At 39.8% G+C, this 24,643-nt stretch overlaps 1 protein-coding gene across 1 annotated transcript; it reads right to left on the bottom strand.

Moving 5' to 3' along the window:
• Nucleotides 1-316: 316 nt before the first annotated feature.
• Nucleotides 317-22,895, bottom strand: LOC146680762 (ALK and LTK ligand 2-like). The gene is made up of 6 exons (XM_085449950.1): nt 22,366-22,895; nt 21,463-21,659; nt 11,855-11,908; nt 8,196-8,276; nt 5,843-5,918; nt 317-1,025 (listed from the first exon to the last, which is right to left on the bottom strand). Exons 2-5 carry the CDS (start codon nt 21,647-21,649, stop codon nt 5,854-5,856), a joined length of 387 nt encoding a protein of 128 aa, XP_085306076.1. The 5' UTR covers nt 21,650-21,659; nt 22,366-22,895; the 3' UTR covers nt 317-1,025; nt 5,843-5,853.
• Nucleotides 22,896-24,643: the final 1,748 nt, after the last annotated feature.

Below are 24,643 nucleotides of genomic sequence, written 5' to 3'. Positions count from 1 at the left end.
AATTTCATGACCTACCACTCCATTGCTGCTGTCCAGGATCGAGGGGGTTTAAGGGGTGTGTCAACTAAGTCACCCTCACAAAATACTGGACACTAACCAAACTTAATTTAATGGTAGTGTAATAGTATTCATGGCCGTCGGGTCTATAGGTGAATTTTTTTTTTTTTAAATTGCATTATTTTTATTTTATATTTAATATAGGCTACCAGCATTTTATGAAACTCTTCATTCAGCTTTCCCCCCCCTAAGAATAAAAAGATGGACTTTACAGATTCAAAAACAAAAAATGAAGCAAAAATGAAATCTCACACGAGCATGGATATATATCAAATGATTATCTTTAATCCTTTTTCTGTATTTACATATTGCACACTGGGCTGCAGCTTTAACAATATAAATATATGGAATATTATTACTTTAATTATAAGTAATTATTATGTATGATGTCACATAAAACACATTCAGCATCCACTCAGAGGTTTAGTCCATTTTGTTTTCCCCTGCGTCTTCAAATAGAAGGTCAAACCTTGGCCCTTTGTCCAAAAAAAGTCCCCAAACACTGAAGAAGACATTTTGTCCCAGGTAAGTTTTGTCTCTCAGTTCCATGTCCAAATAGCTCTGTTATAAACCAGTAGAGTGTCTGAGGTTGTCCAGTACAGCAGGAATCGACCAAAGAACAGAGTAGAGGTAAAAAAGGCAAAAATGATTCGACGAATGCCGAGATGAGTCTACACAAAGTTGAACAAAACTCAAGTTTTTGCTCGAAAAAGTCCAAAAATCCTGTCATAGAAAATTTACACCTGTCTGTAGTGTGTATACAAGGTGAATGGTTGTTGGAGATAAACAGCTGAATCGAATAAAATAGAAAACAATCATTTTGATTTCCAATTGTGGATCAAGTCGGCTGAGCTCACTGGCTCCAGCAGATTTTCAGAGGTTTGTTTATAACTTTTCCTGCTGCTGGTCAACAGAGAGGATGAATCTTCTTGCTGCACCCTGTTATGCCAAAACTTCATGTCCAGAGCCTGTGGAAGAAAGACACGAAAAAACTTTTGCTAAGATGAAGACTGAAGAAGAGGATTCAGAATAAGCACAGATAAAAGGTACTTGTGATGGCTGCATGTACAGCCACACAGTGGTAATATCCACCATGTTAGTGTAGAGGCTTATATATTGCATTCACATTTGTCTTTAAATAGGACTTAATTTACAGGACAACAAATAACTGGTTTTGGTTTAGAATTAATTCACATGTCCACATAACAGTGCATTCTATAAGAAGTGCGCACATTTTAGTTTACACTGTTATGTATGATTTAATCTTTGTTTTCTGAGTTACCGTAGTTGCAGCTGCTCCAGTCCCTTGATTGAGGACCCAAGAGGTGGAAAAGGGGTGGAGCGGGCTTTGATGGAAGACTGCAAATTAGCTCATTCCATAACTCGGGGCCATGGGGGGGAATTGGAGTTCATTATGTTAGTTCCAGTTAGGTTTTGTGTGTTTTACCCCTCTGTGTTTTTGTGGGCTGATCAGCCACTATTTAAGTTTCCCCTTTGTCTCGTTAAGTGAGGTCAGTTTGTTTGAGTTATCAGTATGGTTTGTTAACTTTGAGTTCTGTTATTTTAACCTCTTTTATGGACCCAAGATTTTGATTCTTTTTGCATGATTTAACCAATTATGTTTTTGGATTAAATAAAAATCATTTTTTTGGCCTTTAACCTGTGCCTAAGTTTCCTTCGCTGCTCAGTCCATCACAGTACTGCAAATTGTTTTTCAGGGGCTCACGGTTGTTACATGTTCAAGTAACTGTACTATATTGACTTTATAAATTAAACAAAGGGGGAAAAAATATCCAGGCTTTTAGTTTTTAGTATGAGTCAGTTAGACAGGCTCAGTAGAACTTGTGGTTCTGTGTGGTCTATAGTACAAGTACAGGTCGTACAGGCTCCAAATAATATCTTGCTGGTTATACAGGTTCCACACGTTACAAAAGATTTTTTAATTCAAGTTTTACAGGTTCTGCTTGATTTTATTAGATGTAGATATTAAACTTAGCAGATTCTACTTACTCAAAACTATAACAATTTTATGAGAAAAGTCTGAAAACGTCACATTTAACAGGTTCTACAGGCCCTTTCTGACACTGGGCTTTACAGGTATTATTGTAGGGTGCACCTATAGGCTTTACAGACTGGTTCTACCATAAAGGAGATCAATAAGCCAAGGGAGTCATTGGCTTATTTTCTCATAGACTTCTAAACAATAATAGTACTTTTGCAACCAGAGTTGCATTTTTCACTAATTATCCATTAGTGAAAAATATGCCTGTCAATGAATATTTTAATTTTGTTAAGACAAATTAATATTTTATTCAAAAGGAACATTTGATTCTGAAAATTAATCAACACTACCAGTAGCTCACTTTTTCCTGAGTGGTACAAATTGTTAAGCTTTTCCATTTGTTAGAACCAACACTGTTGGTGTGTTAACAAATCACCATGAGCTATTTGGCATCAGCTGATATAAAAGTCTCACTGCCTAAGGCACTGCTGCCATTGAAAGGAGAGAGCCATAAAGATTGGGCCTAATGAAATATTTGAATAGTGTGATATTAAGTATGATTTTTTGAATGAATAACTTAATAAATTTGATTGCTCAGGTAGAGTAGAAAAGTGCTAAATGAGTACCTGTTCATTTACCTTAAGTATCAGCATTGGAGATAAATGGTTTCCGTCTGGTCCCGTCACCATAAAGCCTTGCAATGATATCTGTCTTACTTTAATGTTCTACAATCAATACAAAGATACACTGGATCTCAATACTGGTCACTAAATTCTTGTTTAGATGATTCCCTAAGGTCTTATGCCTGACTACTTACATGGTTACCATAGATGATGGTTTCAAAGGACTGCTTTAAAACGTATTATCCTTTTTGATTCTAATTGGCCTCCGTCAGTTCTAACGTTTTACATAAAAGGACATAATTAAAACATCTAGCCCTTGCTAAGTCATCAAATTAGCTACAGTGGGGCAAAAGAGTATTTAGTCAGCCACCGATTGTGCAAGTTCCCCCACTTAAAATGATGACAGAGGTCAGTAATTTGCACCAGAGGTACACTTCAACTGTGAGAGACAGAATGTGAAAAAAAAATCCATGAATTCACATGGTAGGATTTGTAAAGAATTTATTCGTAAATCAGGGTGGAAAATAAGTATTTGGTCACCTCAAACAAGGAAAATCTCTGGCTCTCACAGACCTGTAACGTCTTCTGTAAGAAGCTTTTCTGTCCCCCACTCGTTACCTGTATGAATGGCACCTGTTTGAACTCATCATCTGTATAAAAGACACCTGTCCACAGCCTCAAACAGTCAGACTCCAAACTCCGCCATGGCCAAGACCAAAGAGCTTTCGAAGGACACCAGGAAAAGTATTGTAGACCTGCACCAGACTGGGAAGAGTGAATCTACAATAGGCAAGCAGCTTGGTGTGAAAAAATCAACTGTGGGAGCAATCATCAGAAAATGGAAGACATACAAGACCACTGATAATCTCCCTCGATCTGGGGCTCCACGCAAGATCTCATCCCGTGGGGTCAAAATGATCATGAGAACGGTGAGCAAAGATCCCAGAACCACACGGGGGGACCTGGTGAATGACCTGCAGAGAGCTGGGACCACAGTAACAAAGGTCACCATCAGTAACACACTACAACGGCAGGGAATCAAATCCCGCAGTGCCAGACGTGTTCCGCTGCTGAAGCCAGTGCATGTCCAGGCCCGTCTGAAGTTTGCCAGAGAGCACATGGATGATACAGCAGAGGATTGGGAGAATGTCATATGGTCAGATGAAACCAAAGTAGAACTTTTTGGTATAAACTCAACTCGTCATGTTTGGAGGAAGAAGAATACTGAGTTGCATCCCAAGAACACCATACCTACTGTGAAGCATGGGGGTGGAAACATCATGCTATGGGGCTGTTTTTCTGCCAAGGGGACAGGACGACTGATCCGTGTTAAGGACAGAATGAATGGGGCCGTGTATCGTGAGATTTTGAGCCAAAACCTCCTTCCATCAGTGAGAACTTTGAAGATGAAACGAGGCTGGGTCTTCCAACATGACAATGATCCAAAACACACCGCCCGGGCAACAAAGGAGTGGCTCCGTAAGAAGCATTTGAAAGTCCTGGAGTGGCCTAGCCAGTCTCCAGACCTCAACCCCATAGAAAATCTGTGGCGGGAGTTGAAAGTCCGTGTTGCTCGGCGACAGCCCCAAAACATCACTGCTCTCGAGAAGATCTGCATGGAGGAATGGGCCAAAATACCAGCTACTGTGTGTGCAAACCTGGTAAAGACCTATAGTAAACGTTTGACCTCTGTTATTGCCAACAAAGGTTATGTTACAAAGTATTGAGTTGTATTTTTGTTATTGACCAAATACTTATTTTCCACCCTGATTTACGAATAAATTCTTTACAAATCCTACCATGTGGATTCATGGATTTTTTTTTCACATTCTGTCTCTCACAGTTGAAGTGTACCTCTGGTGCAAATTACTGACCTCTGTCATCATTTTAAGTGGGGGAACTTGCACAATCGGTGGCTGACTAAATACTTTTTTGCCCCACTGTAAATAGAACCTCACTAACTGATCGTCAGCAAGTGTAACCAGTATGCAGGTCTGTGCTATAAGTTCTACTGTCTATACAGTAATGATTTCCAACTTGTAGTCACAACGCCATTAACATGTGGTTGTTTAATTGAAATCTATTTTTAAACAACTTCTTGTTTTCCTTGATTGTCTCTGTTTTTAATACTTTACATTTTGTCTTATCCATATTTACCAGTTCTATAGCTCTCAGGGCTCTGAAATATTACCATCTGATCAAAGTTCTCTTATTTTAAGGCTTCTTAACGATTTTTTAGGTTCTCTTGATTCCTCATATTCTACAGACTTCTGCTAGTCTCAGGGTCATTTTGTGTTAAACTCTGTCTGAACTTATCTCTGTAGTTATTTGGGTGCTAGATATAAGCCTAACAATGGTCACATTGTGTTGGGGCTGTTTATGTTCTTCTTCTGTGGTCTTGTGGTCTGCACTGAAATGGATGCTCACTGGAAGCTTGCCCGGTGCTTTGCACCCTTAGTGATTTCACATAATGCTGTTAATACTGCGTTTTAGTCTGTCTTCTTGAGTGCATCAACAAACAACAAACATTTTCTCTTTCTTTAGCCTTGGGAACGATCAGCTTCCCTGGTAGGTTTCTGTCATCAGACTTTAACCTCACGGTTCATCAATAACATCTATTCATTACTGCTTCTACCAGCTTTAAACTTTGACCTGTATATATTTCCTCTAACTGCTATTCCCTGCCTTTGGGGTTCAGATTGAAATGTAAGAAAAGGAGTATTGACAATTTAAACATTTATCATGAGGCATAGCGGCAAGAAAAAAAAGTTTATGAACGCTTTATTTCCTGATCAAATGAGATCTGACCTTCATCTAAGTCAACTATAGATCAAAATGTCATTAATGACAATAGTCCAGTATGCAAAAAGAAAGTGAAGCCCTTTTTAATTAGAAAGTTACTTCAAGGCAGGTGTTCAAGCAAAGGAAAATAAGATTAGAAGTGGAAGGCTGATGCTTTGCCATAGCTAAAGTTATACTTTGATCATAAAAACTTAATCCTACAGAAATCACATCATGAGCACAATCGTGACAGAGGTAAAGAAAAAACCCAGAAGTAACACATTTTCCTGTTATTTAATTGCTTTTCTGTTAGTTGATTACTGTGGTGTAGTATGAATAGCCATAAAAGTTAAAAAATCTATGCAGTTGTCGGTCTTACCATTTGTCTGTTTATCTCTCTGAACAGCGAGGGCTCTTGGCCAGTTGAATCAGGAGACGAGCACATCTTTTATAGTCTGCAGAGAAGCAAAACAACACACTGTGTTTAACTGCTGCTTGAAAAAATCAATTTACTAAATTTCCAAAACCAAACACGACCTGCAGCTGCAGTGTCACGAGATGTTTAGCCTAGATGAGTGAGAAGACTGGTAACAAGAGGAACTGTTAGCTAGAAGCCATCTGATCTGACTAATCCTGGGGATAGCAGTAATTGATCATACATCACCAAAATGTAACTATTAATAAAGTGAAAAACTTGTTCTACTTGGACTTGTCATGAACAAAAGTGTTTAAATACTCTGTGAGAAAACTGCCCTTTTAAAAATGAATGGTTTTCCACACATGACTAATTTCCTAATTGATTTAACTTAAATGTGAGTTTGTATGTGCTTGCTCAAACATTTTATTTATAGACATAATTACAAAGCAGTGACATCAAAAGTTTGGGTAGTAAATAAACTACTGTCTTGAAAGCAATCTACTATATTATATATTATTATACATAGGTGTAACCTCTGATGTATTTAGTTGTATTTATTGTGTTTAGTTCAGTACAAAACTCTCCCCATACATCCTTTGATTGCCCTAGTAATGTATCTGCTTGTTAACCTTGAAAGTCTGCAACGAGAAGACATAAACCTTCCCTCTTGAACAAACCAGGTCAAAAACTCAATATTTTAGGCAACACAAAAAATTCTTCTATAACCTCTGTAACCAAGACGGTGCCCATAACTAAAGTATGGGCGCCTTCTTGGTTGCACTGTTTGTATATTTCTAATTTCCAAAGTCACCACCATGAATTCACAATGACATCAACTTCAGATGTGAATGAGATAAGAAACTTGAACTTAGATAAACATTTTTTCTTCTCTGTCGTCTGACAAACATCCAGCCGATAAACCGACGGATTTACTGTGTAAACAGCCTCTGAACAAGTTTGAACCTCCACAGCTCCTGTAGTGCTCACCTTTAACATGCCTGACACTGCCGCCACACAAATGCATACACACACAAACACATTCACATTTTTAGCTGTGTCTCTGTGAAAACCTTTGTTCAGATACTTTAATCCAAGGAGATTTCAGCTACTACAGCTCACTGGTTTAAACTTTATTGTAAAACAACAAAAAGTTCCAGGTAGGCATCAAATGAAAGTGGGAAAAGTGCACCTGTACAAATAAAGTATATGACTAATGATTCATCTAATGGTTCAGGGCAATAAGAAAAAGAGAATATTCTAATCAATGTGGGTATTAAATAAGAATTATTATGGATGTATGCTACATGTCTGAGTGTCCTCACAATTAATAAATCAGGCTCAATCACGAGCCTTAAATTTCACAGCGGTCCTCACAAACTTGCTTGGGCACACATATTTCTATCCACACATACACTCACTCTCTCCAAGAAAAACAAAAAGCTACATGCATGATTTAATATCATAAGAGCTGATGCTGTTCTGACATGATTACACTGATAACAGTGTAACACAGTGTGGTTGTGTGTTAAAACACGTCTTATCCTGTTTTTTCAATCTCAACAAACTCCTGCAGCAACACATCACTGTGACACACACACACTAACAAGAAGGAATCTAACCAGCAATCATTGGTATGACTCTCAAATCATTCGGTGCCTTTGTGTGGATGAATTCCTGTTTAAAGATGAGACGTTGTTTTTGCCTACATCACTACTCTACAGATCTTTTCTAGCGTTCAGACTATTTTAGACTTCATGTTTAAAGTTCTGTGGGCTGAGAATGCCTCATAAAAGCACGAGTCTTCATAAGAAGGAAAAACCAACATTTTTTGTGTGTGTGTGTGTGTGTGTGTGTATGTGTGTGTGTGTGTTAAAAACAGGCGCTAAATTTCAAGAAACTTGGCAGAGAAGCAAAGCATGACCAAAGGAAGAATCTATTTTATTTTGCTACTGAATCATTTTTCTTTAACGTGGGGAAAAAGGACGTTGACCTTGGTGGAGGATTTGCTCTTTCAATCCAATCCTACTTTTCTGCAACAGGAAATATGCTTTGAAGCAAAATATGACAGGATCCAGACATAACTTCTAAGATATTTCTTGAATTTATTTACATATTTGACATATTTTCCTTTTCCCCAAGTATTCAGTCCTGGACACTTGTACATTCCTCAGTCTACTTCGGAAACCTGTTTGCTTTTTCTTTCTGTAAAATTTTGCCAGAGAAATGAGAGGGTGAAATGAACAAATAGCTAGTGCAAGTAATTCCACTACTTCAGCTTTCATGTTTTTCAGGATAAGATAATTAAAAGACTCACAGGCTGGCTCTGTGCAGTCCCTGGTTTTGTGGTACAGTCGGTGGAACTGTTTTCGGCACTTTGGGCTGAAGTATAGAGGACCTGAGGAGAGAAAGAAAAGTGGTAAGTCAGGCATAAAAAGTCAACACAATGATGAGCTTTGTTTGTAGAAAGAGCTATGAGTCCTTTAAGAAAGGCAGTGTTGGTGGTCTTGCAACCAGAACTAGTTCTGGCTGCAAATGAAAAATTTAGCAGCCAAGCATCCAATAAACTTTGAGCTACTAAAATTTGGACTTTATTTGATAAAGTACTGTAGCCCACAAACACTTTTCTGTTCAATGCTGTTTCAAAAACAAAAAAAGTTGGGAATCAGAATGCAATATTTTGTAAATAAAGAGAATACAGCGATCTGCAAATCAGAGAAAGCCTATATTTAAATGAGAAATCTTTTAAATCTCTCATTTAAATAAACACACAAATATATATATATATATATATTAGGGGTGCAACGATACACAAAATTCACGGTTCGGTTCGATACTTTGGTGTCACGGTTCGATATTTTTTCGATACAAAAAAAATGTTCATGCCTTTTTAATTTGTCATTTATTAAAATTATAAATATATATTTTAACTCAAAAGTACAGTTTTTAAATTTAACCCTAACCCTTGTGCATGTTTTTTATTTTGACAGCGAATACGCACCTGCGGACCACTTATGTGCAGCCCTGGTTATTTAGCTCGTCATATTGCAGCCACAGAAATTATTTTGTCCATGAAACCATAAAGCTGCACTTTCTTTTTGCCTTATAGTCTGATTTGTCATAACTTCTCCGTTTTGTGGTAAGCTTTTCTTTGGCTGTCACTTCTTCACCCTGACCTGTCTTATTTGGCTCAGCAGAACTGAAATGCTTTTACACGCACTCACATAAGCTCAGCGATTCTCTGCGCGATCAACCTCTCACATGTTTAAGCTGCGGGAGATTTCACTTGTCATGTTTGCATAGTAAGCTAACGATTAATAAGACGATGTCAGAGGAATTGGTGCACAAATTATCATCACTCACAGATCAGTGCTGTCGCTCTCTATACACAGTTCGCACGATTGCAAAGTGAAAGCAAAAAAACAAGCGCAAATTCAAACGCGACTTCAATATGTCACATATTGACAGTGGCTCACCGATGCCAATGACATAATTACCCAGCTACATTTCTGAAAGAATGCAAAAGCATTGACATATATTTTTCCTACAATAGCCCGACGGGCAGGGAAGAGATAGATTTTGGTAGCTCCACTGAAAAAATCGCTAGCTCCGGGACGTCGGGCTAGCGATATTGCAAGCTAACAGCTGTCTAAATGACTCGGCTAAAGTTAGTAGCATGCTTGCTTTTTTTTGTCTGCTTCCACTTGTCTTTGCACTAGGATGATGTCGGCGTAAATGTGCAGTCATATTCGTTGTGTTCCCACTAGTGCTTTCAGGTTAATCTCATTGAAATGACCTTAACGCCACAACACGGCAAATCTCCGTTAACGAGCTACCGCCGATCGCTCCGTGCATGGGGCTAGACGGCCAACACCTTAACGAGCTAACTGCGCTAACACACTAGTTCACACCAATGTAATTGAGTATTGCATGGCACATTCAACATACTGTTTTACTTTAGTCCATGACTCGCTTACCTTCAGGGTCATACGTCACATGAAAACCAAAATAATTCCAAACGCCAGATCTGAATGAGAGTGGGGGAGGTCCATGTTAAAAGGAGAGCTTAACTTCTGTCTCGCTAGCTTGCCCTGTGCTCTTCCTTCTGACTATGCTGTCTGTGTTGAGCGCTCAGTGGATCTGCGCTCGACAGTGCAGCCTAGGCGGAGTAGTCGAACGCAGATTCACTGAGCGCTCAACACAGACAGCATCGTCAGAAGGAAAATTGATAAAATAAATTACAAATGTTGTATTGTTCGATACATATGCGTACCGAACCGAAAGCACTGTATCGAACGGTTCAATATCGATACGAATATCGTTGCACCCCTAATATATATATATATATATATATATATATATAGATGAATCATTAGTCATATACTTTATTTGTACAGGTGCACTTTTCCCACTTTCATTTGATGCCTACCTGGAACTTTTTGTTGTTTTACAATAAAGTTTAAACCAGTGAGCTGTAGTAGCTGAAATCTCCTTGGATTAAAGTATCTGAACAAAGGTTTTCACAGAGACACAGCTAAAAATGTGAATGTGTTTGTGTGTGTATGCATTTGTGTGGCAGCAGTGTCAGGCATGTTAAAGGTGAGCACTACAGGAGCTGTGGAGGTTCAAACTTGTTCAGAGGCTGTTTACACAGTAAATCCGTCGGTTTATCGGCTGGATGTTTGTCAGACGACAGAGAAGAAAAAATGTTTATCTAAGTTCAAGTTTCTTATCTCATTCACATCTGAAGTTGATGTCATTGTGAATTCATGGTGGTGACTTTGGAAATTAGAAATATACAAACAGTGCAACCAAGAAGGTGCCCATACTTTAGTTATGGGCACCGTCTTGGTTACAGAGGTTATAGAAGAATTTTTTGTGTTGCCTAAAATATTGAGTTTTTGACCTGGTTTGTTCAAGAGGGAAGGTTTATGTCTTCTCGTTGCAGACTTTCAAGGTTAACAAGCAGATACATTACTGTGCACCAATTCCTCTGACATCGTCTTATTAATCGTTAGCTTACTATGCAAACATGACAAGTGAAATCTCCCGCAGCTTAAACATGTGAGAGGTTGATCGCGCAGAGAATCGCTGAGCTTATGTGAGTGCGTGTAAAAGCATTTCAGTTCTGCTGAGCCAAATAAGACAGGTCAGGGTGAAGAAGTGACAGCCAAAGAAAAGCTTACCACAAAACGGAGAAGTTATGACAAATCAGACTATAAGGCAAAAAGAAAGTGCAGCTTTATGGTTTCATGGACAAAAGAATTTCTGTGGCTGCAATATGACGAGCTAAATAACCAGGGCTGCACATAAGTGGTCCGCAGGTGCGTATTCGCTGTCAAAATAAAAAACGCGCACAAGGGTTAGGGTTAAATTTAAAAACTGTACTTTTGAGTTAAAATATATATTTATAATTTTAATAAATGACAAATTAAAAAGGCATGAACATTTTTTTTGTATCGAAAAAATATCGAACCGTGACACCAAAGTATCGAACCGAACCGAACCGTGAATTTTGTGTATCGTTGCACCCCTAATATATATATATATATATATATATATATATATATATATATATATATATATATATATATATATATATATGTGTGTCATTTAAATTTAAAATTTGATGCAGCATCATTTTTAAAAGAGTTAGAATATGAGTAAAAAGTGTTTTAATACTAAACTAAAAAGGTTATTCGTAGCATTACTGGATATAAAAAGTGAATCCTACAGAGGCTGAGTGAGAGGCTGAATGTCAGCACTGAATTAAAAACAAATATTAGTGCACATGTCAGGAGTCACTGTGAAGGCATCATTAATGCTAAGTGATATAAGCAGGTTTAGGAGCAATGACGATGCGTCTAAACCTCCACATTGTGTCTTTTCCAGCGGAGGCCTCACCTCATTCATCAAGAGGATGCCAAATGACATTGTATAACTCTCCAAACACCTGTGGTCTTATGGTTTTCATACCTGTCAGGTGTATGATGAAATTTTGCTTGCTGTGTGGGTCTTTGGGATGAGCCTCTGAAAAACAAATAAAAATCTATGATAACAAAACAACACTGCAGTCACTATAATAGCAGCAGTATATAATGGTATAGACAAATACTGGAGTCTGTTTATGCCACAATTTGATTTAATATGTTTTTTCCAGACACATAACATATTTAGACCAAGTGGGAATGGGCCTAAATGTTCACAGTGCTGTACTTACTACAAGGGTGTAAAATGGTCAAGGAGGCCTTTTTTTTTTTATCCTCTAAGCGCATTTGGTTGTACAGAAATCAGACAACTATGAAGGAAATGGTTATGAATAACCAATAAATATACCATACCCACAGGCCCGGAGATCAGTCAGCGATCCCCTAGGAACCATCACTTTTGGGGAAAAAAAAATATTTTCTCTAACCGGCTGTTGAGTGGTTGCCGGGCAGTCACTTGGTGAAATTGGTTACAAAGACGTATAATGTATCACACAGTAAATGTCTTGCAATTGCTTTGATCACTGGCAGGTTACCGGTGTTGCTTGCAGTTTGCATGGAAGATTGTCTGCACACACTTGCCAACTACTTATACTGAAGAGGTCCTGAAGCTGTGAAAATGACAAAAGACAAAAACTGAACCTGCACGCCTTCAAAGTACTCTTCAGTTTCACTTGTGGACAGCCAACAATTTTCAGCAACCATTCTCCAACCAACAGGGGAATAGACAGACCTGTGGTTTCAAGGAGGTTGTATGACTGAGCCTTAGATAAGGTGTGAGTGGGCCTTCTTCAAAGTCCTCATCTCATATAAGGAAGTTCAAGGTAATACCTGAAATTTAGGGAGGTTGAACGTCTGGTGTCCTGGTGCAGCCACAACAACCTGGTGCTAAATGCCCAGAAGACAGTGGAGATTATTGTGGACTTCAGGAAGCACACAGCCCCACTCCCCCCATCATCCTGACTGACACCCCCATCACCTCTGTGGACCCATTCCGCTTCCTGGGTACCACTATCACCCAGGACCTGAAGTGGGAGCCCACCATCACCTCCGTCATTAAGAAAGCCCAGCAGAGGATGTACTTCCTGAGGCAGCTGAAGAAATTCAACCTGCCAACGATGATGCAATTCTACACTGCAATCATCAAGTCCATCCTCACCTCCTCCATCACCGTGTGGTACGCTGGAGCCACTATCAGGGACAAACAGAGACTGCAGCGTGTTGTGCGCTCTGCTGAGAAGGTGATTGGCTGCAGACTCCCATCTCTGCAGGACCTGTACACCTCCAGGACACTGGGGCGTGCAGCTCGGATCTCAGCTGACCCTTCTCACCCTGGACACAGTCTGTTTGACCTGCTCCCCTCAGGCAGGAGGCTCCGGTCCATTCACACCAGAACCTCTCGCCATAAGAACAGTTTCTTCCCCTCTGCTGTTGGACACATGAACAATAACCATATGACTGTTCCCACCCCTAACACATGACCCTACGCTGTGTTCACGGCATCATTCCATGTTTGGCACTGATCACCACCTGCACTCATGTATATATCTATCTACTTAGCACTTTTAATTTTTATTCTTATTTTTATTTTAATGTCTATTTTAGCGTAATTTATGACAGTATGTTTGCACTGAAGCACCGCAGCAATTTCCTAATGTTGTAAACCTGCTCAACATTTGGCAATAAAACCCTTTCTGATTCTGATTCTGAAATGTTGCTGCACACTTTGACTATACTTTTCTGTCTATTTTTGTTTTTTATGTTCAGTAACTTGTATCATCAGAAAAAATGAGAATGTAAGAACAATTGTTCTCATAAAAGCCATCAACACAAAAATCCCCCATAAAGATTTTGATAAACGTGTATGCACTGGTGAGCTTTTCTATAGACAGTATTCACATGACACTCAAAGTTCATTATGTTCATTATCTTTAAGTCGTGTTGTATCAGAGATTAACTTTAGAGGAATTCCAGTTGACCATAGTGTATACATCTACTAAAATCCAATTTTAAAATGCAATACATGGATATAGATTAAATACCTAAACAATATGACACGGCTACTGTTTCCTTCCCCTTTACCCACAGTAGCAATACTAGTTGAATCTTACCTGTACTACTTTCATTCAAAAATGGCATCTTCAACAAATAGTTGTGTCATTTTCATTATGCAGAATTTGAGCGTATATTTGAGAGTAAATGTCAAACCAAGCAAAATTATATATGAGTAGCTCTTTGCAGTGGATGCACAGGACGTTATCGCTGGATCCTGAGAGAAACTAAAAAATAAAACTATTCTCAGGCAATTTTTGCACTAATAGGGATCATCTTTCCTCTTTGACTTCAAAGCAGATTTATGAAGGATTATGAAAGTAACAATAATACTGATATTACTGATAAATAATACAGTTTATTGCCCATAGTTCTGTTAACATGAAAGTTTGGAGATGTGAGATTGTAAGTGAAATCACATCAATTAAAAGAAGGACTGAGGCATAGAGGACAATTTAGGTTAGACAGGTTTAAGGTCAGTTTTATATGTCAGCTGGTTTGTGTTTGATATACATTCAAATTTCAAATCCAGTCATCTATTGCTATTGAAGTAGTATTGAGGTTTAGGTGAAAGAAAGAGTTTGTAAATCTGTTTATCTTTCTTATTCCAATTATACAGTGGTTGTGGCAGAGGTGGGGTTCTATCTTGGGTTTTTGTTGAGAAAGCTGCCACTGAAAAAGAAGGTGCCTTAGGCTGCTTACTCCTCTGTGTCCATGCAGAAAGGTTGATGTATTACTAATGTCAGAGAGGAGTGGAAGTAGAAGGAGATAGAGTCCACCAGGCAGTGACAGTGGTATTCATGATGTTAAATCTGAAGCAGTTGTGGGTGTGAACAGAGTTATCATGACACCTTTACAGATGATCTGTTGAATATACCGAGCCTCCCAGGCACCAAAGTAGTAGGAACATTTTTAGATATTCTTTGTTTGGGGTTTTGGACCATAGTTATTTTAACTGAGGGCCTTTTGACTTTGTATTGTAAAATATATAGAGAGTGTTAAACTAAGGGAGAAGAAGGAACCTAATGATGGATTAACAAGAGTCATGCAAACAGAGTTTAAATATACAGTTTCATTGGACTTTGTTTAAGCCTGGATTCCGATGTATTAATGGGTTGAGTATCCCAATCCAAAGAGTTTATAGAAAGAGTTTGGTAATGGAATATCCGGAAGCATTGCCAGAGTTGCAAATCAGACTGTGACCTGACTGGATGGAGATGGAAGGACGGTTGGTTTCATATACCAAAATGTCATCGGCATATACAGTAGACTCAATTTTATGATAGTGTGAAATGGCAAATAATTATATGAAATGTGTAAATAATACTGGTAAGATACCACAATGTGGAGTCAAACTCAGGAACTTCTTGCTGTGAGACAACAGAGTTTAAAGAAATATAGATCAGCAACTAGCCACAGGGGGCCACAAGACGGTTCCTACCAAAGCCTCGATAAATGGGGAGAGATGCAGGAAAGGTCTTTGCCAGCTTAAACATATGGATCATCACGAATAAGATTTCCACCTTTTGAGTGAGTTAGAAGGAGAGAATCTCTTTGCTTCCATCACAAGATCAGACTGGATAACAGTGTAATAACAATAAATCAGTGACACTGAGCCTTTATTATTTTTGTTCAAAACACAGTGGAAGAAACTGGGAGGCTTCACATTCTCATCTGACTCAACCATAAAAAAATCACAGAAATATGAAACAGATGTAAAAACTCCTGAAGGCCAAACTTGTGACATGACCTTGCTGATACATCAGCAAGACTGTTGTTTTAAACACAAGGAACTTACAAGTTCAGCTGCAGAGTTACCCTCTTTTCTCAAAAGACACTGAAAAGGTCAAACGTGTCTCACTAGTTTTCTTTGCTGAATAAATGGAGGTCACACTGATGTGGAAACCCCACGGACAGGCCTGAAGTCATTTATTCTGTCATATTTCTGTTCTTTGGCAATTTATGAAGTTAAACGCTCTGGGATTTAAATGAAATAAAAATAGGAGCAAATATATTTATCGTTATTAGGAATTTAGATGAACATAACCCCCCATAAATTTGGTCTCCTACAACAGTTGGAGGTCCAGGATCTCTATGATAGATAGAAGGACTCAATCTTTGACATTAAAGGAATTATTTCTAACACTTTTATCCAAAACATTGTACAGAAAGCCATAAGATAGCATAGAGTCCTGAAATCATTTGCAGCAGCACCTGTTTCACTGTTATACAGATGGCTATTAAAATCTCATGGGTCTGCTAAAAACACCTTTAAAGCCTTAAGTGAGCTTGAGGAATTTCTGTTAGCAAAAAAATCCCAAATTCACAAGCTGGAACTAGAAGTTGAACAATCTTGTTCAACATTCATGAGATTTATTAGTACAAGCAAATCTCTTTGCTTCCATCACAAGATCAGACTGGATAACAGTGTAATAACAATAAATCAGTGACACTGAGCCTTTATTAAAAGAACTCAACTCACTGCAACTCAAGCGGTGCATACATCTAATCCAGCTTGTTCACAGTCTCACAGGGTGGAAAGGATTAAGAGTTTAAGCAAAAGTAACAACATAATGGCTAAAAAAGTAAAAGTCCTGTGTTGTCACGCTTGACAAATTTCAAGATAAATGGCAGCGGGTCACATTCTAATAAAACACAAGGCCCATTCCAGTACCTGGACGACATGGGGAGAAAAAGGATTAAATAGAGTAAACAATAGTTCAAATGTCTGTTGGAGAATAAAATCCCAGAGGCTAAAAGTTAAATGTGAACACAGCTCTGAGGCTGATTCAAACAAGAAGTTCTTTTTATTAATCTGCACTGTTTTACTGCTGGACCCCTTTGCCTGCTTTTTAGAGAGTATAACATTTTATGTTGTTTTCCAGCTGTGAATTATGAATCATTTTCAAATTAAACTCTCAAAAGCTGAATGGAACTGTGGAAAAGGATCAGTCATTGGATGGATCAGCTACAACATGGTCACCCCCCTCCTAAGCTGCCAGTCTGGCATGGGGGCGCTGGTAGTGTTGGGTCAGGCTTGTTTTAGTGCAACCCGCAGGTGATTGAATGAATCTGGGAAGTTTTTTATGCTTGTTGACATGTTTCTTGAGTTGCTTCCAGGCAGTTTTTGTGGTGTTTGATCTATGCATGCAATGTTGTTTCACCATGTTGATTTTCTAACGTTTTTTTTAACACTAACAAAGCATATTGGGAAGTCTGCTGACAGGGTAAGGTAGATACTTTAAGCCAAAATAATTTACATTTATGACTCTGACATCATCTGAAAGTAAAAAGTGGACACTGTTTGTAACCATCATTAAAGCCTTAAACTGTTCCTGTTGTGAGGTTAAAGTACTTTCTGCTGTTTTAAATCCCAATGTATTGTTCACACAATGCAGTCCTTTCTAAAATTGGACACATTTGCTCTGCTGAACTTTTTTCACACATAAGATGAGAGTGGACCCTCAGTAACAGTTATTCTACAAAATTTTTGTAGGGCTGGTTTGAGTCTACTAAATACAAGGCTTTGCAGTGAAGAAATATTGGCTTAAAATGATGGTAAAAGATAAAATGATCCTTTAAGAGGTGCCCTGGCTGACAGTTCCTCAGATGTGCAGAGGACCAAACAATGACAGCAGTCCGCTCTGTTAAAATTATCCTCACAAAAGTTCCTTTAAGGGTCTGGCCTCAGCTCGCAGCTCTAATGGAGCCAGCTGTAAATGCTCTGATGATTTAAGAGGGATTTGTCTTGCTGATCCAAACAACAAAAAGATCTCAAACGGCTGCAAGTCTGACTGATTGCGCCGTCACTCTTGAGGCATTTCTGCCTTTTCGGCACCAGCTGGAGACGAATGGACCTCACTCAGATTTCTCTGTGACATTGCTTTTGGTTTGTTCACACAAACAGAAATATTTGGATTTTCTGTCGTTCATCACACAAGACAATGCTTCGGTCTAGTTTTACTTTTTCTTTCATTTGTTTCACATAAACTGAATCTGTTTAGCTTGAGAACTCTTACAAAACAGACTAGTCTCAAAGTGTTCCATTAAAAATAAAAGAAGTCCTGCATGCAAAGACATTGTTAACATGACAAATGTACAATTTTGTTTCTCAGTCCCTTGTTGCTATTTATCCATCAGGATTGTTTTAGTGTCAGTTGCTTAGTTTTGGTGATATCCACTGTTGAGATGTTTGTCTTTTCCTGAAAATAATGTTATTAAATGGCATTCACTGGTGGTACTCAAAGCCCCAACTAAATAAATAATTAATAAATAATAGATCGAAATTAAATCAAATAACAAACTCAACATTTCTTTCTCAAATAATGACTAGACTACTTAAAAGAACCCCCCAAAAATCCAATTCTTGTTTAACAAAAGGTTCCCTGCTTTACTTCATATACAAATTGTATCCAGAAAAACAATAATGCTCCTCACGTTTGGCTTTTGACTGGCTCTAACCCAGCAATCAAACCTGTAGAAGAAATTTATAATCTGAAAAGATAATATACATTATATTTGGGTATGTTCCTTGTAGCTATTTTAAGAGTTGAGTAAATGGGAGGAAAAAACAAACTAATTGACCGGTTGTAAAGTCACAAAATTCCAGGAAAGTCAAATTGAAGCCCTAATAAACTATGTCTGTACAAATATTTAGACTGTATTTGAAATCCATTTTAAACTACCGATCATATTTTTCAGTGTTCTTTAATTAGTATTTTAAACTTTGCTCTGACACAGTTTACATACAACCATTTGTCATCTGGACCAAAGCGGTACAGAAGCACATTAGTCTCTGGAACTATCATCTTTCTATGTTGGATTTATAGTCCAGCGTTGGGGTCCAATATTCTAAGCTTCCACTATGCAGAGCCGAGGATTATCAGCATACAAATATCACAGATATATTTACGTGCAGTCCTCCAAAAAGCCAGCAGTGTGCAGCCAGACTGCAGTGATGACAGATCAATAAAGCTGCCTGAAGCTGCATATGCACTGGAAGAAATTCAGGGCAATGTGATCACCAGATAAGTGAATGACACGCCACGACTTCAAGCAATCATGGGTGAAATAACTGCTGGCGATGGGAAGTAGGTGGGATGAGATAAACTTTTCTCAACTTCCAGGGGAACGACTGTAGCGACCACCAATCAGAGTGAAGAACACTGTTGATTGACATATTCCGGGGCAGCAAATACATTAGAGGATCACCTTGGCAACAGAAACCTGGAACTTCTACAAGCGACTGTTTGTTAGCTTCAAAGCAATGTGTGACAAGTAAATTGCTTCAGTTATTGATGCAGCTGGAGAAGCCTCAAGACGGTGGTTGTCATAGACTATTTTATTATTTTTAGGCTCTTTCCTGTTTAATCTTGTCGACAAACAAATGCAGACCCATTATTGGTACTGTTGACTCCGCCCACTGGTGACACTACGCAGCTGCACCATGATGGTCTGTAGAGTTCTGAGTAGCTCTTAGCTTGTTTGCACCTTCATTTCAGAGAAGAGGGTGCTGCCTTTTTGTAATGAGGAACTCGTTAACACTCAAGAATCAACAATTATCTGTAACTACTGGGGTTGGGTTAGTTAGGTAATTCTAAAATTGCCCTTAGGTGTGAATGTGAGTGTGAATGGTTGTCAGTCTCTATGTCCTAGCCCCTCATCAGATTGGCAATCTGTCCAGCGTGCACCCCGCCTCTCGCCTGTCATGGTCCTGGGTGTCTGACCCAGCGTTTTGAATTGGTTGTGGCCTCACGATTCTTTCTGTTCATTTAAGAAATGACTTAAGTGTCACTGCTTTAGTGACCTCTAGTGCATCTGAGTTTATTTCTACTTTCTGGCTTTGGTTATTTGTTCTGTTTATCCCACGTCTCAGAGTCACTGTGTGTGTTAGTTCCTGTTTTATTTTGATAGTCTCCTGTTTCACGTGTATTATGTTCAGTTTCGCTTCTCCTGTCTTATCAGTCAGATTAGTGTCAGCTATGTTCCCACCTGTGGCCTGTTTCCCTCGTTATCCTCTTTGTGTACGTATTGTCTGCATTGCCCTCTGTTCTCTGACGTGTTCTTCCTCATGGTTGTGAGGAAGGAGCAGGTAGTATGAACACATTTTCTGTGGAGCTCGACTGGCTGTAGGGGGTCCCCGTAGGCACCATGTTTTTCCATCTGCTGCCTTGCCTTTACTTGGTCCTCCAGCAATTAGAGTGCATGGATTCAACCTGTCACCTCAAGCCAACTTTTTCACCTCAACGACGCTCAGAATTCCCTGCCTCTCTCCCAGGGTAGAGAGTGGCCAAGCCTGAACACTAGCAGCAGTTGTCAAAGAAACAGGCTGTGTGTCCTGTGCAGCCCCAGCCTGGACCTGGGGGCAGCAGTCTGAGCCAGAGGTCTCCGTGTCGTCTGATCATGTGCCACCCAAATCAGAGGTCTGCACTATGCCATCTGATCCTGCTCTGTCCGAGCTGGAGTCAGCACTGCCCACACCACCAGTGCCCGAAACTCCGGAGCCAGAGCCGCCAGGACTAACAATTCTCCACTTTGACTCCTGGCCTCCGTTCCCATTGTCTGTGGGTATCTGCTGCCCGAGCCAGATGCTCAGGCACACACATACACATGCCTTTTGGGGGGCGTTGTTCTGTTTCTCATGTGCCCTCAGGTTTTTTGGTTCGGACTCGGTCTCAGTCTCCACGCAACCCTCATGAGGACAGGTCAAAGAGAATGGATGAATGGCAGGTTGGAGATTCATAATTATTTTATTCCTTGCATTTCTGGTACTCACTAGCAGGGACAGCACCATTTAAATATTTAGTCATACTAAATACTACATACTACTTTAGTCAAACTGCTACCCCCGTGACCCGAACCCCGATCACTGGCAGAAAATTGATGGATGGATCTTAGTGATATATCTGTACTAGCAGATTATCGTAGGCTAAACTTGAAAGCTTTGAGTTCAGTTATTAACTTTGAAGTTACACTTTGCTACATTTGGACTGGCGTCAGGGTGCGGTTTCCTACAAATGTTGAGTCTCAGGATGTGCAGAAGAGCAATTTTGACAGTTATGAGTACTTATAGAGCACTTCACATAGAGGTGAGTGTAACTCTGAAACTAAGTGTCAAGTATAGGGGGTAGCTCCTTAAAAAGGGTCATGGGATAAATGTGAGTGCCCGATAAGCATTGTGGTTTACAAATGGATAAAGAACAGTCCTTTGACATACATTTTAATTCACTGGAGTATGAATGAAACCACCTCAGGAGTTTAATTTTGCAGTTTGGAATCAGCTTTTTTGTGCTTAAAAACAGCCCCATCTAGATCGTGAGAGTGTATCTTGGGCGACACAACAGGTTCACGCTCCTCCTAAATCAAAAAGGATTTAATGAAATTACAGCAGGAGGGGCCCAACAGGACGTGACGCCCTGCAGCCTTTTGCTTCTGCACTCATTCATATTTTTTGACTCTCTGAATGGATGAATAACGTTCAAAGAGAAACCGCACACCGCGGCGTGATTACGATGTTATCTCACTGTTTCCGCCATCAGTACTGACCCAGTCCGTGCTGCGACCCATGCTGTACTCCCCCGGGCGTCTCCGTCCTCGTCCTCGGGTACCGGCCGATCAGCTCCACCATGCTGCGGCTGTCCGTCTGCGTGCCGGAACCTCGGCGAAGGGCCGCCTCGGTGAGCAGCAGGAGGAGGAGGAGGGCGGACAGGAGCGTGAGCCGCGCGAGCAGCATCACCACGGACCTGAAGGTGCAGATGAGCAAAGTTCAGATTGTTTTGTAATAATGTTCCTCCAAGGAGCCAAAGCCGTTTCCTCCCACGTGCTGGATCTTCTGACAGAATCACATGATCTTCATCAGGACTCATGTGGACCCAACTGTGAATTTGACAGTTTTTAGGTCATAAGAGAGACTTTGAGTCAAACTTTTTTGTAATGAAAAATAAAGATCATGTGATATGATCAAAAATGAACTTCTAATGAAACAAAACCTATTTTAATAAAACCAAACTTACCTGAAATAAAACAAATTTATCTAAAAATAATAATAATACTGCTGTCTATTTAAAGATACGGCGTGATTGAGTTTACTGCTTTTAAAAAATCCATGTAATAACGTTTTTCCAGGGTTTAGTTAAAGATTCAAGTTTTAAAAGAGGCGCGTTTTACGTTTGCTTTTGATTCATTCAATGCGGTAAACTCTTTGAATGATTCTGAAGTAAAAATGAGTTTCCAGCAGTAGTTTCGCTCCTAAACGCGCAAACAAAATATGTCCCAGTAAAAACACATGCTCTCGCTGCACTTTAAAAGGAAGCATCACCCTCACACATCCTGCAGTTATTACAGAAAACTGTTCAACATGTCACATTTTACGCCTAGGAGAGGTTTTCTGTCTGCGAACAAATTTCTTCACCGTTCGGCTGCTCCCTCAGCTCACACACTTAAACTCACCTGTCTTCCCTGCGCAGCTCTCGGAGCGCTCTCTGATCCCGGGCTCTCCCTCCCGGGCTCCTCCCGCCGGATAATTACTAAACTTCTGCTTTCTGGTGTGTTTTCTTGTCTCTTTGTGCGTGTTTTATTATCCCGGGTTAGTTTCGAGCCGAACCGCGTGCCGAGCTCCAGAGGCCGGTGGCATCTTAGAAAAGCGCTGAACTTTGACTGAGCGCGTGGAGCTGAGGGAGCCCCTTCCTCCTCATCCTCATCTGGTCCTGTTCGCAGCAGCAGCAGCTGGCAGACAGCTGGACGGGGTCATTCCTCTGCTTTGCGGACCGAAGAGAAGAATTCTTGAGACTCGGACAGACTCTGGAAGCGTTTGGCACGAAGCACCTGCAGCCCGGGACACTTGCTGACCTCCGCTCCTCTGTCGACCAGTGGGATCGGCTCTGTGCCACGCGCTCTTTTCTCTGTGGAAATAATCCACCGTGTCTTCTACTCTCCACACGCGCAACTCCGACAGATTACGGAAATACGGCAGGAGGAGGGAGGTGCGTGCGTTTGGCAGCTAGCATGCGCACACACATACACCCGCGCACAGTCAGAAGATGACAGATGAGTTTCTGCCTGCAGACATCAGCGGTGCACCACTCCCTCTCAGTGGATGGAAAGAAAAATGCTTTGTGCGTCTCCTCCTCACCTCCTCTCCTGAGTTGATCAGTTTCTAGGCTTCCACGTTTGCTGTTTTGACGAACTGTTACAGTGGTACTGTGTGTTCATTTGTGTTACACAAATGGTTTTTAATGAGAAAAATATAAGCGATCCTGGTTTCAAGTGACCGAGTGAACCAGAACTACAGCTAACTACAGCTATTTAACCACCAGAGCAGACCCACCTTCAAAATAAGCAGAAGAGAAAATATCCCAGGGTTAGGGTTTAAGTCACTTTAAAATCTTGACCTGCAGCAAGTTTTTTTTTTTTTTTTTTTTTTTTTTTTAGAAAAACAAACATATATTTTTATATTCCACAGTCAGCATTTTGCTAGTTTAAATTTTAATTCAAAGTACATTTCATTCAGTCTTTTGCTATTTTTGACATTCATAAGTTAAAGTATCTCAAATTTTAAACTTAATAATTCAACATTTTGAACAACTGTTATTTTAACAGCTGTGGATCTGAATCGGAGGGTGAGATCATTTATCAGACTGTGTGAAAGTCTCCAATAAAGCAAAGGTCACAGGATACATGCTAATGGATTGGTGACATCACCCAAATTGCCAGTATCATTCATGCTAAGCCCACAAAAACAGACAATATTTCAAATGTTTCAAATGTTACTGAGGCTTTTTTTTAATTCTGTAAAACAAACAGAAATTGTGACTAGACATTGTGGCTTACCCTTTGTTTGAAGTACTCTTTTGTATGATACCATAGGTCTGATATCTGGAAGATTGTTCTTGAAATATTTTTATAGCTTGTGTTTTCACACTGTGTGTGAATCGGTCTGTCATCATGGCAAAATGTGGTCCGGCGGAGCCCTGAGGCAGTTGTGAGTACTGTGGCAGGTGTTTATATGTCTGTCTGTCAGTTGGTTTTCAGCATTATAGAATTACGTCTGTGCAAGATACAGTCACAGAATTTTAAAGGTGTGTATTTGAGATCAAAATGAAGGCCGGGTTTGATGTGAGGTGGAACTGATGGGTTGAAATATCAGCATGTTGATAGGGGGAAAAAAAGTATAGAGGACATATGAGGTTCAAAACAGATTGAAACCAGAGACCATCTTGTCAGGGGATCACACCAGCCGCTATACCAGCAAGTTTTCTGACCACACGCGTCTTTGAGCTTTACCTTCATTTTGATCTTGGCTGCATACCGTTAATATATTGCGTAACTGTGTCTTGCACTGTTGCAATGCCAATGTGTTGAAGAAATCTGCCTGCAGATATCCAGATAGACATCACATCAAGTACTCAAAACTGCTGACAAACATGTTCACATGGTAAAAACTGTGTTTTTATGGCTTCTACTTCCACTTCTGAATTATGACTTGACAATGCTTGGGTAAAACATTTGTTAGAGTTAGGCATAAAAAGCAGTTTCCCATGTTAAAGTCATGTGTTGTCTTGACCCATCCATTCACCCTGGCCTCCTCTCTGTGATGAGTTTAAAGCTGTAAAGCAACATCACCAGAACCCCCTTTTGCACCACTCATAAGTTCTTTGATTGCTAGTGGGCACTTGACATTTTATCTAACAAGGGGCTGTAAGAAGCAAATAAAGAGCACTGTTTGCAT

The sequence above is a fragment of the Copadichromis virginalis genome, linkage group LG23, assembly GCF_057382275.1.
Source record: "Copadichromis virginalis isolate Kocher_CV1m ecotype Utaka linkage group LG23, C_Virginalis_male_GT1.1, whole genome shotgun sequence".
Lineage (NCBI taxonomy): Eukaryota > Metazoa > Chordata > Actinopteri > Cichliformes > Cichlidae > Copadichromis > Copadichromis virginalis.
This window is presented reverse-complemented; position numbering and strand designations above follow the sequence as displayed.

Coding starts and splice junctions, on each gene's coding strand:
- LOC146680762 (XM_085449950.1), bottom strand. CDS start 21,649: ATGCTGCTCGCGCGGCTCACGCTCCTGTCCGCCCTCCTCCTCCTCCTG. Junction 11,909..21,462: donor TGGGTCGCAGCACGGACTGG/GTCAGTACTGAT, acceptor TTTGTTTTTCAG/AGGCTCATCCCAAAGACCCA. Junction 8,277..11,854: donor TTTCATCATACACCTGACAG/GTATGAAAACCA, acceptor TTCTCTCCTCAG/GTCCTCTATACTTCAGCCCA.